We start from the raw sequence: 13,653 nt of genomic DNA on the forward strand, positions 1-13,653 counted from the left end.
TTCTTTTAGTCCCCCACCCCTGTTTTCTTTTTATGAATGTTCCTCCTCTATCCTTTGTCTCTCCCAAGGGCTTGCACTGTCCTATATCTTGGAGAACTGTTTCAAGGCTGAGTCTGGTGCTCGTGTTGGTGTACCTAAGATCGGGATCCTCATCACTGATGGGAAGTCTCAGGATGATGTCATACCGCCTGCAGAAAGCCTGCAAAAAGCTGGGGTTGAGTTGTTTGCAATTGGTGAGATTGCACACACAGCGGGATGACAGGAGTTGTGAATTATCCTGTTATAGTCGCACGCAAGTGGCCACCGTTAGAATGGACTCAAATCCCCATGTGCAATTCCCTCTTCTTTCGCAGGTGTAAAGAATGCTGATGAGAATGAGCTGCGCTCCATTGCTTCAGAGCCCGATGACTCTCATGTATATAATGTTGCTGACTTCAACGTTATGAGCTCCATTGTAGAAGGACTGACGAGAATGGTGTGTGAGCAAGTGGAGCAGCAAGACAAGGATATTAAGGAGCGTAAGTGGACAATGATACACTATGTGAATGGCAGATAAGAGACTGGAAGGACTACATGGAGTGAAAATGCAGATGCATGTCAACTTATAGATAGAAACTGAACATTTTTAAAAAGTATTTTAGTCAATTAATTGCCAAAATGAACCTTATATGTTCCCGTATATTGACTTTTTGGGGTTAAAATTGGTTTAGTTTTTTTCCTTCAAACATTTATTACGTGTGTCAATTACAGAGATTTTTGTTTGGTCCCTTTGCAGAACTTTTTGAATTAAGGTACTGAGATAACATGCTTTGCACGATAGCTACCTTAACGAGGTGCATTATCTGGGTAATTTCTTGCAATTGTATCACAATGATGTAGGCCTTAATTTAAATTAACAATCCAACTTAGCTTGTAGTTCATGAACCAGATATAAAAAATTTAAACCTAATGGCGAGTCCTAAACCTAAAGACCTATAAAAACAATTTCAGCCTTGTTATCATCATTATGGTTTTCCGAACGGAAAAACCATGAATCAAATCGACTCTAATACGTCTCAATGAGTGCAAACTAAGTTATTGCAAATATTAAGCTTAAGCGGGCAGAAAATAAAAGAAAATTGAAACTATGTCTTGTTCCTTTCCTCATTGTCCCAAATCTTGCACCACTCAGGAAATAATTCATATATCTCCGTGTATCCTTTTTTCCTCCCTTTCAGAACAGCCAGAAAGAATTGGACCGCCATCAGACTTGGTGACTTCAGAGGTGACCGCCAGGTCCTTTCGAGTGACATGGCGCCACACCCCTGGAAATGTTGCAAAATACAGAGTGGTTTATTTCCCTGTTCATGGAGGACAACCGCAGGAGGTAAAGGGCTTGTATTTATTGTCAAAACAAATCCTGGTAAGAAATCTCTTCATCAGAAAAATCAATATCTGATATATACCTACAGTCTCTATTTTCATCGTGGCAATCTCCTCATCAATTATTTAATCAGTCCTATCTCAGTTATAGCCTTCAATATTCTCAGAAACTTCATTTTTGAACAAGTTTAATGTGGAAGAACTCAAGAGCACTCTCGCAAACACCTTTGAGATGAACTACAACAGACACAAAATCTCATTGAGAAGTTCTCTCTAATTACGATCAACTTGATGTTTTCGTAAATCCTTTTTACTTGAAGGTGAAACGGCCTGGCATCCTGAATCTTTGGTCCATATTGTTCATGCTCTGAGAACAAAGAAAATATGACGCAGTAGTGCCTAGAAGGAGAGTGCTCTCTATTTTTACAGAACAAATGTGTGATGGCTCCAGCGAACGGACTGATCCATTTCTATTCCTGTCATCTTCCTAAAAGACACACGACCAAATCAGTTCAAATAAACACATTAGAAATAAAATTCGGACATCTTGAGAAATCATAGTTCCGCAAGTGAAGAGATTTTAGTCTGAATTGTAGCATAGCTTTTAAATTGGCTAAAACATATTCCAAGACTAAATAAATAAATAGTTTCTGTACTGCTGTTTTTTTACGGCTTCCTTCCAATTCATTTTCCCACCACCATCTTTGTTTTCATGTTCTAACATTCATTTTTTCCCTCAACCATCTGCTCCCCAATCTTGTCTATTTCTCTTTGCGCCACTTCCCCGCACCCCAGGCTGTTGTTGACGGCCGTGACACCTCCGTAGTGTTGGGGCATCTCAACTCGCAGACTGAATACCAGCTGTCCGTCTTTGCTGTGAATGAAAACGAAGCCAGTGAACCACTAAGAGGATCTGAAACCACCCGTGAGTGTTTATGCACACCTGTAGTGCATGCTTTCAGTCGCATACATCGCAAGTTTAGCATTGCAATAAATGATTATTATTATTATTATTATTATCCACATGGTTTCTATTATTATTATTATTAAAATGTCTTAAAATTTTAACTCTTAATTGATCCTAAAATGTATCATTTTTATTATACATGTGCTTTATTGTGCGAGGGCACCAAAAATCTGTGTCTTTTGTTGTGTTTTTAACTTTTGTTGAGTCTCTCTGTCATAAAAATATTAAATTTGCTTCATACAGGGCATATCATGCAGATCAGACACCCACTAATAAAGACTAAGAAAAAAAAGGTCTTGCAAATTTGCCATGATTATGTTTTCAATACAGGGTCATGCTGTTTTTTGATGACACCCTTTTTATGGAGGTCATTCTTTCTGCGGACCATTAAAAGTGATTCACTCTTCTATTAGTGCAAAATGAAGTTGTTTAGATGCAACGCAGCCCTTCCAAAGATGAGATTTTTAATAATTTTGACACAATTCGGGTTCTGACTGCTTTTCGCTGTGTGTGGTCTTGTGCATACGCAGTGGCTCTTCCCACCGTGACAGACCTCCAGCTGTTAGATGTGACTCACAACAGCATAAAAGCAAGATGGGACAGTGTGAAGGGAGCATCGGGCTACATGGTGCTTTATGCTCCACTTACGGATGATGGCGACTTAGATGAGAAAGAGGTACTTTTTAAAACAAATGTAGAGCTAGCATACCTTGACTTGATTTTGGTGATTGGTGTCTTTTGGTCTGAAGGTCAAAGTGTCAGAAGCTGTGTACAAGCTGGAACTAGATGGTCTGATCCCCCACACTGAGTATACGATCACTGTTTATGCTATGTTTGGAGAGGAGGCCAGCGAACCCATTACAAAGCAGGAAACAACTTGTGAGTGTTGCATAGCCATATTCAAACATTTGTTATTCAGTATACTGAAAGGAATGAATAAAAATGGATCAAGGTGTAATATTGCATTACTACCTCTGATTATGTTTACCAAACGATCTTTTTAAAGGCTTATATTTTGAGAGCTTTGGAGCAAATTAGATAGTGCTGGTGTGTTTGATCATGTGTGTATTGCGAGCATATTGATTTAACGCCACAACTCTTTCTCGCTTTCTGGTCAGTGCCACTTAGTGCGCCTCGGAACCTCCAGTTCTCTGATATCACGCACAACTCGGCACGCATCAGCTGGGACCCCGCGGCCAATGGAGTGACTGGTTATCGTATCATGTGGGTTAAGACGGATGGGCGGGTTACTGAGGAGGTACGTGTGTCAAATATGTTTTTTTATTTTCTACACTGTATGCTTGCTGACTGAGATAATAATAATAGTCATAATAATAATACTTTTAGTACATTAACCATAAATACTGTTCACATGCTTCAATACTGGTGTAAATTAGCAGCACATCCCTTCCTGCAATTTTTCTTTCTTTCTTTCTTTTTTTATGTTTTTCTTCCTTTACAAAATTAACCAATATGCAAGGAGAAGTGGTAAATGAAATTTGATCCAATTGTGTTTGTTTGTCTTTTAGGTGGAAGTTGGACCTGTGAGCTCTTATGACCTCAGTGGACTGACATCTCTGATGGAGTACTCGGTGGCTCTATTCGCTTTATATGATGAAGGCCAATCAGAGCCGCTCACTGATGGATTCACGACGAGTAAGTCCCTTTTGTTGAAAAATGGATCAAGATGGCTTTTGGAAAGTTTTGTGGAGGGCTATTTGTTTTACCATTTGTTGTTTAGCTTTATACATAAATGAAATCGACAAAAGTCGGTTCATGGATTTTATTTATTTTTTTCTCCCAAGCATTTTGTTGGCATCCTCCACTATGTTGGCCTGAGTCATGACATAGTTTGCAATACTATCACACAATAACTCAGCAGGGTTTATGAGCACAAAGTGACTCAGTGGGCAACGTACACAAAAGTATTGGGACACCTAAGCATTCCACTTACAAATTGAAGCCTTTTGAACTATTTTTTTAACCAATTATATTACGTTTATAGGAATGTATGGAATTGATTGATATAATGCTGACAGGGATTTAAAAAAACTGGCTATTTTGTATCTTCTGTTTTCCTTGCTGCTTTCAAGTAGATTTACTTGGCTTTATCTATTGGGATCATATTGGGATGTGCAACTGTTAACCAAGTGAGACAGATGCCACTACTATAGTACTAATTTGCATGAAGAAGTAAATAAATGTTCCCCTAACTTTGTCTTCTAAATTGATTGTACTTCATTGGGCCAAAGTGAGCTTTACTGGTGGCAATTTATTCTTAGTGTCCATGAAAGGGTGTATCAATACTGTTCAAAGGTGAGCCATTTTTCTCCCAGTGTTGAATTTTATTGCCCCTACAGCTCCCTCTGCTACACTGGCAATATGCCCACCTCATTTACACCTCAGCATAATAGCCCAGGCCCATTAAAAGGTCATTTCCTTGTCCCTGACTATTCAATCATACTAACGATTATTGATTGGTTGGAATATCCCTTTAAGCAACAGGCTTTAGTGCTGAGTCAGAAAAAAAATGGACCTTTGGCAAGGTACCACTGAAGTCCTCAATGGAGAACAAGGTGATGTTTTACCACTTGGTTTAATGAGGCAAAAGCCTCGGGTTCTTTAAGATGAAAGCTTCTCATAAAAATATATTTTGTGACATGCCTTGTGCTTTTTTTCTTATTTTTTAATCCATCCGTCTCGTATTTTGTCTAGCGGGGTACACCCTGTACTGGTGGCCAATCAGTTTATTATTATATATACATTATCTACTGAAAAACAACAATACACGCATTATGTTCTACTTTTATTGCAAAATAAACACTAATGAAGGCATTTCAAAACTGTAAACAACTTAAGCATTTTGTCACAGCTCCAGTTCCAGGTCCCCTACATCTCCGATCCAGTGATGTCAGTTCAGATGGCTTTCAGGTCAACTGGGATCATTCCGCAGATGACATCATCGTCTATAGACTCTCCTGGGCACCACTCGCAGGAGGCAACACAAAGGAGGTTGGTACGGTATCAGTAATGAGCACTTGCTACATGGCTGCCACTGGAACGCTGCAGACTTTGAAGGGTTTATTCTGACAACAATGAAGGCGTGAAATATAAATAGGTTTTTAAAAAGCCACCATTTGGTACTCTCTTCTCATCAATTTGAAAACTATTACATGAGTGAGAATTTAATTTAGAGCCAAACGTGTTTATCCTTTGGGGTACTGCTATTGTTCAGTAAGACAGCAGTCTACTTATGGCTGTGTGTGCCCTGATAAAGTGGAACGTGTGCCGGTTGGACCAAACTGCTTCACTCGAGCTGATAAAACCGCAGACATGACTGAGTATAAATAAAAGCTGAATGAACCCAGAAATGAATGGCTTGGGTGGTTTATTACACTGATCTAGGCCTTGGAGACAACTGGGAGACGGCGATAAAGCGCTCTCATGTTTCCAATTGCATGTGTGCGTGCACGTATGTGTGTGTGCACCCTTGGTGAGAGTGATCAATGCTGGAATTATCACTCTTGGGAGTTAGAGAGGTAAGATGTCAGCATGGATAGTGAGCAATTTTTGACTCTGTCCCGTCTGCTACCCTTGCAACACACGCACGCTTTTTATAGCTATTAAAATACAATTTCTTGTTAAAGTTGGAACCCGCTTTTTCGAGCTGCTCTTGAATAAATCATGAACGGTTGCCTCACAGACAATCAATTACAAAGGCAGCTAATGAAACTGACATGCCTTCCAGCTAGTCATGGCAGAGCTAACAAAAAAATGTTGCGCAAACCAGCCTGCAAGCAAGAGATGTCATTTGAGTAAAACTGGTGCAAATTAATAATGTACAGGACAATTTATGACAAATTAATAGGTCACATAAACATTGTCAAAAGAGCAGATGCATGCCAGGGTTCAGATTCTGATATGGTAATAATAAATTAGTATTATTTGATTGGGTTTTGGGTGAGAATCTAAAAATTTAAAATGTGTGTGTTTCCTTTTTTTTTTTTTTTAGGTGATCCTGAGTGGAAGCGATAACCGATACATGTTGACTGATTTGAGTTCTTCCACTGCGTACGAAGTTATGGTGATGGCAGTCTTCAAAGATCAATCAGAGAGCGACGCAGTTTCTGTCACAGAGACGACATGTACATTTCTTTCAGCATTTGCATTTCTCATAATAACATGTTTTTTCATAATAATAATAGCAGTAACAGGAATAACAATCATATTTTCAATGAATAATTACTTTAAACAAAAACCTCATGTTTCATGTGTACCGCAGATTCCAGTTATTGACTGAAGAACATCTAATCAATACAATTGAATTCCTTATATTGCTTACCCTCACGTCGCACTTTGCTCTCAAGGCAGTATGTTGCCAATCAGCCCAAACATATGTCATCAAAAACAATGTGTAGTTCTGTATTCAGAGTCAAACCCCAAATGTGACTAATTGAATTGGCTTTTGTCCTTGTTTATCTCAGAGGTGGAAAATCTATTTTCCCCATCAATGATTTCTATGTATCTATCTAATTACCTGAGCTATTGATATCAAGGGTTGCTGCGTTTGGCTCTAATTATGTGATTGATGCTTTCTGTATATCCCCAGTGGCCAAGACAACAACCATCGCCACCACAACCACTGGTAAGAAGCAAATGATGCATCATGCACGTGATGTCATCAGTGATATTAAATAATAAATAGTTCCTCTAATTACCTTTAACCGTGGAGAATTTCATGTCAATGACAAGAGTTCTACGATCAAACAGTTCCCGTTTTTATTGAGCGTCAATACAGTGGCCCGCTGAGTTTTAATTACGGTTCAAACCAGAGCATGTTTACAGTGTCATAAGTCTTTCGATTGTTTAAAGATTGGCAAGCTGGCAACGCACGCTGGTATTGCACTAACCTCGTGAGATCCAGGAGATTTGCTAACAGTTTAGAGCGCTGTGCTGTCTGCGTTTGTATGATCCAATCAAATCTGCAACACAGTGGAGTCACCCTGCAACTGTGGTTCAAACGAATTATTTCAGGAGCGTCCCAGAGGCGACCTCGATTGTTTTTCTGTTATGAACCAGGGGTACCTAATCGAGTCAAAGCTTTCAAAATGTAAATTATAACATAAGTTAGCGAAATGGAATTCTGCAACCCTGTATCTCAAGGTTTTTATTTAAGAGTTGCTTTATGTAAGTAGCTTTATAGAATCCAGCAGTGAAAGTCTGCACAAGCTTGATTTACGTGCACAAACATTTTAAAGGCGCTATCATGACCATTGGCACAAACCAACAAAATAGTTACTTTACAGTTTTGTGGGAGACTCCCCCTGTTAAAACTGTCTTTTTTGCCACCTGACATTTTAAATCTGTCCAACCCACTGCTGACAGCAGCGCACTTAAATCTGCTGCCAGTTTTCAGTGACATTTCGATGGATAAATCTCACTGTTGAATACCTTATGTCTGTGCTGCTGTTGCAAAGCCCCCCGCCAGGCGGTTAGGAACCTTCATCTGAGTGATGAAACCACGCAGAACCTCCAGGCATCATGGGAGCTGGACGACCCCCGTGTGGAGAGCTTCAGGCTGTCTTACGCCAGCATCGGGGCCAATCACAAAGAGGAGACGGTGCGTTTAAGAAAATCTTGACAATCTGCCCCCACTAGTCTAAATTTGTGTTTAACGTTTGTTTGCATTTTCAAAACTTCTCTCTTATGATTAGTAAACAAAGGCCAGTCAACTAAACACGGAGTAGTAAAGCCTGACATTCGTCAATGATTTCGGTAAAGCAAAACGATAACAAAAAGTAAACCCTTCTCTCGTATTCTGCTCACATCATATCGCCTTTTCACACATCATAAATTCTTGCAGCAACAAGCTGGGAAGTTGTACACATCGATTTAACAGAACAGACAACAACGCTGCTTTTTCACAGACTTTGCAGTGGTTGCTTCTGGTAATCATTTACTCCCATCAGAAAAGCGATTCCACGTTTAGTGCCGCTCCACTTGGCTTCCCCAATCCCAGATCGCTGATTCACACATTCATTCTCAAGCGGCGGGCGACTCCCTTACCTCCCCCTCCATCTGTTCCCGACTGTGCCTCCCTCTTCTCTCATCACCTCCTTTTACTTTCATCCCTCGAACCCTTATTCCCCCTTCTCGTTTTAATTTCCCGCTGTGTCGTCAGAGCCGCACAAGATGGAGAGGCCTGACCGAGCCAAAGGACATTCCATTATCTTTTCAGCAGCCATTTACCTCCGTGGCTTCAGAGATGGGGCACAGTGGAGAGACGAACAAAAGAAACAAGCTGGGGTGGATGAGGAAACAAATGTGGGACAAGGGTCTAAGCCTGACCACATAATTGTTGTGTCTCTTTGGGAAATTTGAAAAGACTCAGGGCAAGCACGATAAGTCGTGTGATGCCTCAAATAGCTCACTTTCATTACATCAACCTGCTGTCGTCTTGCGATGGATCCACGGGGGACTCTGCGATGAGCACCAGTCCATGCTGTGACCCTCATCTGAATATACAGCAGAAAATTGATGATTGGTTTGGCAAGCGTGACAGCAGTAGCGAGTGTTGACCGAAATATGGGCCAACAGTCATTTATTGTGCACGGATGTTCTTACCGCGGGAATTTCGCCTGGACGGTACTTTTGAAGTCCGATGGACATTTTTTAATCAAAAGCTTTAAGTGCTCTTTCATATTTTCTATTTCAGATACGTATAACCAAGAGTGGTCTTTAGAAAGTCGACAAAGCCAGGAGCTGAAAGCTCAGGTGGTTAGTGACGGGTGTTTTATTTGGAGATGGCCTTTCATCATATTTGAAAGCATGGCACTTGAAACAGGTTCTTCCCAGCTCGGTTGGGTTCTTGGAAAAAGTAAATCCAAAGCGTTTTGTTTTGTTTTCTGGATTCTGGAGTTCACTTTTTTTTTTTTTTTGCTTTCCTCTAATCACTGAAACTTTCCCTATCATGAGGTTGATTGTTCTGATGATCTCTCACTCGTCTTTAACGCTCCCCATTTCTGTGGCCTTGGGACAAAGTTGGACTGGCAAGGTTCATTTCCAGTCCACCGCAGTTTTTTGAAAATGGACACATCAAATTTCTTCTGCTAACGCAGAGCTTGTAAAGTGATGGAACATGTCTGAACAAGACACCCTGAAGTTAACCTTGAGAGGACTTATTGCCAACCATTCACAGTCATCATCACTCAATATCAGTCTTGATTCATCTTCACATCATCTGATCAAGATTGCACTTCCGTTTTGTTGCTGTCATATTAGGCAACCAATTTATTTGGTGGCAACAAGCACATTGAAATGCTGAAAGAGAACCAACTTCAACACTAATAACCAACTTTAATTGCTCCATCTCACTCTTGGCCTTTGTGACTTTATTGACCGAGCTGAAGTGAGCAGAATTGCTGAACAGTTGTGCTTTAAATCCCTTACGTTACACAATATTCTGCAATCTGTCACCACATGAGCTTTGAAATCCGCGTCCATTTGTCTGTGTTTAGGTGTTAGTTCCTGGTCGTCAGAAAAGTATGTTGCTCGAGTCCTTACTTCCTGACACTCAGTACAAAGTAACTGTCACGCCAGTTTACACGGATGGAGGCGATGGCATCAGTGCATCCACACAGGGGACCACGTGTAAGTCACACACACCTGTATTTTCCTGCCAACACATTTCTTAGAGGAGCAATGCAAATTAATTTTTTCTCGCCAATGACAAACACTGATGCCTACTTAATTTTCCTAATGGGGACCATTCATAATTACAGCAGTTCTTTTCATTACGAGACACTGCTGAATTCCTTATTGATTACCTCAACCATGCTCGTGAGAAATACTGATTACCTCGTCGTTAAACAGGGAGAAGGCATGCTTGATAAGATATGTCATCTTCGTAGTATATGAAGCCTCTATGGCTGGCCTTATTGCAAATACAAATCCGTGTGCCTACAAGCAACTGAGTCATAAATCAGATCTCAGACACGGATGTTGGAACAGCATGACAAGATAATCTGTTCTGTGCAGAGATAAAAGTTCACATCAATTATTCAGGAAATAAACATATTAAAACAACCCTAGAACCCCAGCAACACATTTCTAACCCTATCATTTGTCACATTTGCAATTTAAAACCTGTATACAGAGTCTCAGCAAGACATAACAACCAACCATCCGGGCCCTATATTTATATTGTTGCCTCATAAATGAGGAGCATAAATTATTAATTATGTGAGGCACTCACTCAGCCAGAAGCGCAATATAGTTCCTTTTTTTTTTTTCGCTGGAGATTCAAACTAGTATGTGTAATATACCAAACTCTGTGCACTGAAGCGTTTCTTTTCCCTCCTCTTTTTGACATTTTCTTTTGATCAATATTGTAATTGTAGGGCAACTCTGTTACTATTTTTATTTGCACCAGCACTAAAAAAATATTTTAGACATTTTCAAGTTAGACTCTTAATATTGCTCGTGAAAAATTAATGTAAAACTAGGAAATTATACATTTTGTGTACAAGTGGATATATTTGAATGAATGTATTTGTTTTTGGTCCAGTGCCTCTCTTGTCTCCTGAAAACCTTCGTGCATCAGAGGAGTGGTACAACCGCTTCAGGGTCACCTGGGATCCTCCACCGTCTGCTGTTATGGGTTACAAAATCATTTACCAGCCGATTAATGGTAGGTCAAAACAAGTTTTGCAAATGTAAAACGAACAAAAGGTTCATTTGACTCACATGACTCACACTGAGAATGCAAACTGGAGAGTACACCATTTTGGTTTTCATTACTGGTTAGTTTTATTTCATTTATTGTAAGATTGTCTGAACTTCGACATTTATTGCCTTGAAACATGTGCCAATATTTGCTCTTCGGTTGCTAATTGACCACTAATTGCGTCACGGGTCCACTAGAGTTACTTTCATGTCCAGGTCTGCTTGCTGTCAACTCGACGCAATAACTGCTTCGCCTCAAACCAAGAATCCACATTATTCTAGTTTTAGGAAGAGAACAGAAATAACTTTCTTAGAATATATTGCTTGTACAATAAGAATGGGCAGAGTGGCTGTCGAGTTGGTTACCACATAAACAGTCTGGTTTTTAAGCTACTGGTGTTTTACAAAGATAATTGATGCCCCTGTTTGATATTCATAAAATCTTTTCCTGGTTTTGCTTTAATGTAGTCTTCTGCAGAACTATTTTTATTATTGTGTGTTTGCGCATGTTTGTCTTTTGCAGCACCAGGGAATGTTTTGGAGATGACCGTGAATGAAGACTTTAACTCGGTTCTCCTCCTGAATCTGCAAAGTGGGACAGAGTACAGCGTTCAAGTGTCCGCTTCCTACCCTTCGGGACAAAGTGAACCATTGCTTGTGAACGCAAAGACATGTGAGCCCAGTTTTATTTAACGATGCTCGATATCCGATCGCATTCACGTTTACGAAGGAAATTGTCCTTGCAGAAAACAACAGTGTGTGTTGCACGAAATTGAAATGGAATCCATCTTGCAGTTAGTTTGATGGGGCAAAAGGTTAATGATGACAGTGTGGTTAAAATGAGATCTTAAATTGAATTCCTACACGTTGATGGGACGTTGCTGTCAGGTTAAGTCTTCCTCGCAAATTTGTGGGAAGGACAGCGTGACCGACAGAGTGGAAGCAATAACAGCGAAGGTACAAGTACAACGTGCATATTAAAGGCCCACATTTCTATTGAGACTCCAGCAAAAACGGAGCGACAAAATATTTATGTATCCCAGTCAGATGAAAAGAACATTTGTTCATTCATTCTCGGAAGCGCTTTTATTCAACAATTTTTTAATAAATAGATGATTTCAGCAGATGTCCAAGGCTAAAACCTCAGATTTTAGAGGGAGGTGCTTTTATGAAGTTAACAATTTCATTTCCTTAACGATTCAGCTTTTTTGTATTACCGTAATTTTCGGACTATAAGTCGCACCGGAGTATAAGTCGCACCAGCCATAAAATGCCCAAAAAAGTGAAAAAAAACATATATATATGTATATAAGTCGCTCCTGAGTATAAGTCGCCCCCCCACCCAAACTATGAAAAAAACCGCGACTTATAGTCCGAAAATTACGGTACTTGAAACTATTTTTTCGACGGCGTGACACCTGCCATTAAAAAATTCATGAGGTGTGTCTGAAAAGTTACAGGACTGCCTTCAGAGAGTATAAATTCAAGCTAAAAAGAAGAGGGAAGGAGAAAAAAAATCACATTGTGTGAGTAGTGATCGAGGTTGCTTCACCATGGCCAGGAACTGTCAGATGCTCGGGTACATTGAAGGACAAAACTCGTAGTTTGAAACATATCCAATCGAGGAATGCTTCTGTCACACCTCATATACCGCATCCATTGCAAAGAAGCAAAAGTGATACAAATTATACTTGACATGATTTAAAGTTGATGCTTGTGGTGATTCACGATAGCATCCTTCTAATGGTAGCAAACACGCTTGCTTGCACCAATAACTCACACATATGAGCAAGTGGGAAAATAATGATTGGTGCCGATGGAGGGAATGAAATTGCTTCCTCATAATTAAGTTTGATGTTATTTGCTTTGAGATGCCTCTGCATACTGTAAAAAGTGGTTTTACAGCAGTCTCTTCAAAGTACTTGCAGCATGTCTTCAATATGTGTTGTTTCTAAGCAGAAGCCACTCAGATCTGCTCTTTGCCACTTTTTGCTTTCTTCCCTTTGCCTTTCTATCACCTTTCGATTTATCCGTGACCTAGATTTCATTTCTCGAGCCGTCTTCATATTCAGATATGATTCCCCATAGCACTAGAGGGATTTTGTTTAGTTTTTATTTTACATAATTGATCTCCAAGGTAAAAAAAAAAAAAAATGTCTTGTTTGAAGACCGTAATTAATTGTAAAACTTTATGAAGAGGAATCTTGACTTGAGTTTATCGACAAGACCACGTACATGGCAAAATTATGATACTTATTATTATTATTGCTTAAATCAAGTGCATAAAATGCATGTCTTTTTTGCATATTGCTAAAATGAATCATGTTTCTTATAAGCCCAAGTAGCTTTTTAAAAAAATATATAAAAAAAGAGCACCTTCCATATGCGTACTGCACTAAATATCAATTAGGTGCGAGTGAAGCCAAGTTTATTTCCTACTGTCAGCAAATTTGGTTAACAAGGGGGAAGTTGCGGCAGGAAATAAAAGTGAGGCAGGAAGTAGCTCCTTGGAGATTGGCTTGCTTACCGTGCTATTTAAGTTGTTTATGATGTTTTGCATCATGCTGCATCCTGGCTCATTTAGAATAAAATTTGTTACT

At 39.7% G+C, this 13,653-nt stretch overlaps 1 protein-coding gene across 1 annotated transcript in view; it reads left to right on the forward strand.

Annotated features, from left to right (window-relative positions):
- col14a1a (collagen, type XIV, alpha 1a) overlaps positions 1 to 13,653 on the forward strand; it is a 72,553-nt gene that overhangs the window by 22,886 nt on the left and 36,014 nt on the right. Inside the window, exons 8-22 of the mRNA XM_037272914.1 lie at positions 69 to 233; positions 354 to 518; positions 1,218 to 1,366; positions 2,158 to 2,287; positions 2,860 to 3,005; positions 3,079 to 3,208; positions 3,448 to 3,587; positions 3,859 to 3,985; positions 5,202 to 5,341; positions 6,342 to 6,474; positions 6,939 to 6,974; positions 7,807 to 7,949; positions 9,847 to 9,979; positions 10,896 to 11,018; positions 11,577 to 11,726. Of these exons, the coding sequence (XP_037128809.1) occupies positions 69 to 233; positions 354 to 518; positions 1,218 to 1,366; positions 2,158 to 2,287; positions 2,860 to 3,005; positions 3,079 to 3,208; positions 3,448 to 3,587; positions 3,859 to 3,985; positions 5,202 to 5,341; positions 6,342 to 6,474; positions 6,939 to 6,974; positions 7,807 to 7,949; positions 9,847 to 9,979; positions 10,896 to 11,018; positions 11,577 to 11,726 (2,010 nt within the window). The remainder of the gene's footprint in view (positions 1 to 68; positions 234 to 353; positions 519 to 1,217; positions 1,367 to 2,157; positions 2,288 to 2,859; positions 3,006 to 3,078; positions 3,209 to 3,447; positions 3,588 to 3,858; positions 3,986 to 5,201; positions 5,342 to 6,341; positions 6,475 to 6,938; positions 6,975 to 7,806; positions 7,950 to 9,846; positions 9,980 to 10,895; positions 11,019 to 11,576; positions 11,727 to 13,653) is intronic.

The sequence above is a fragment of the Syngnathus acus genome, chromosome 16 (genome assembly GCF_901709675.1).
Source record: "Syngnathus acus chromosome 16, fSynAcu1.2, whole genome shotgun sequence".
NCBI classification, from domain to species: domain Eukaryota; kingdom Metazoa; phylum Chordata; class Actinopteri; order Syngnathiformes; family Syngnathidae; genus Syngnathus; species Syngnathus acus.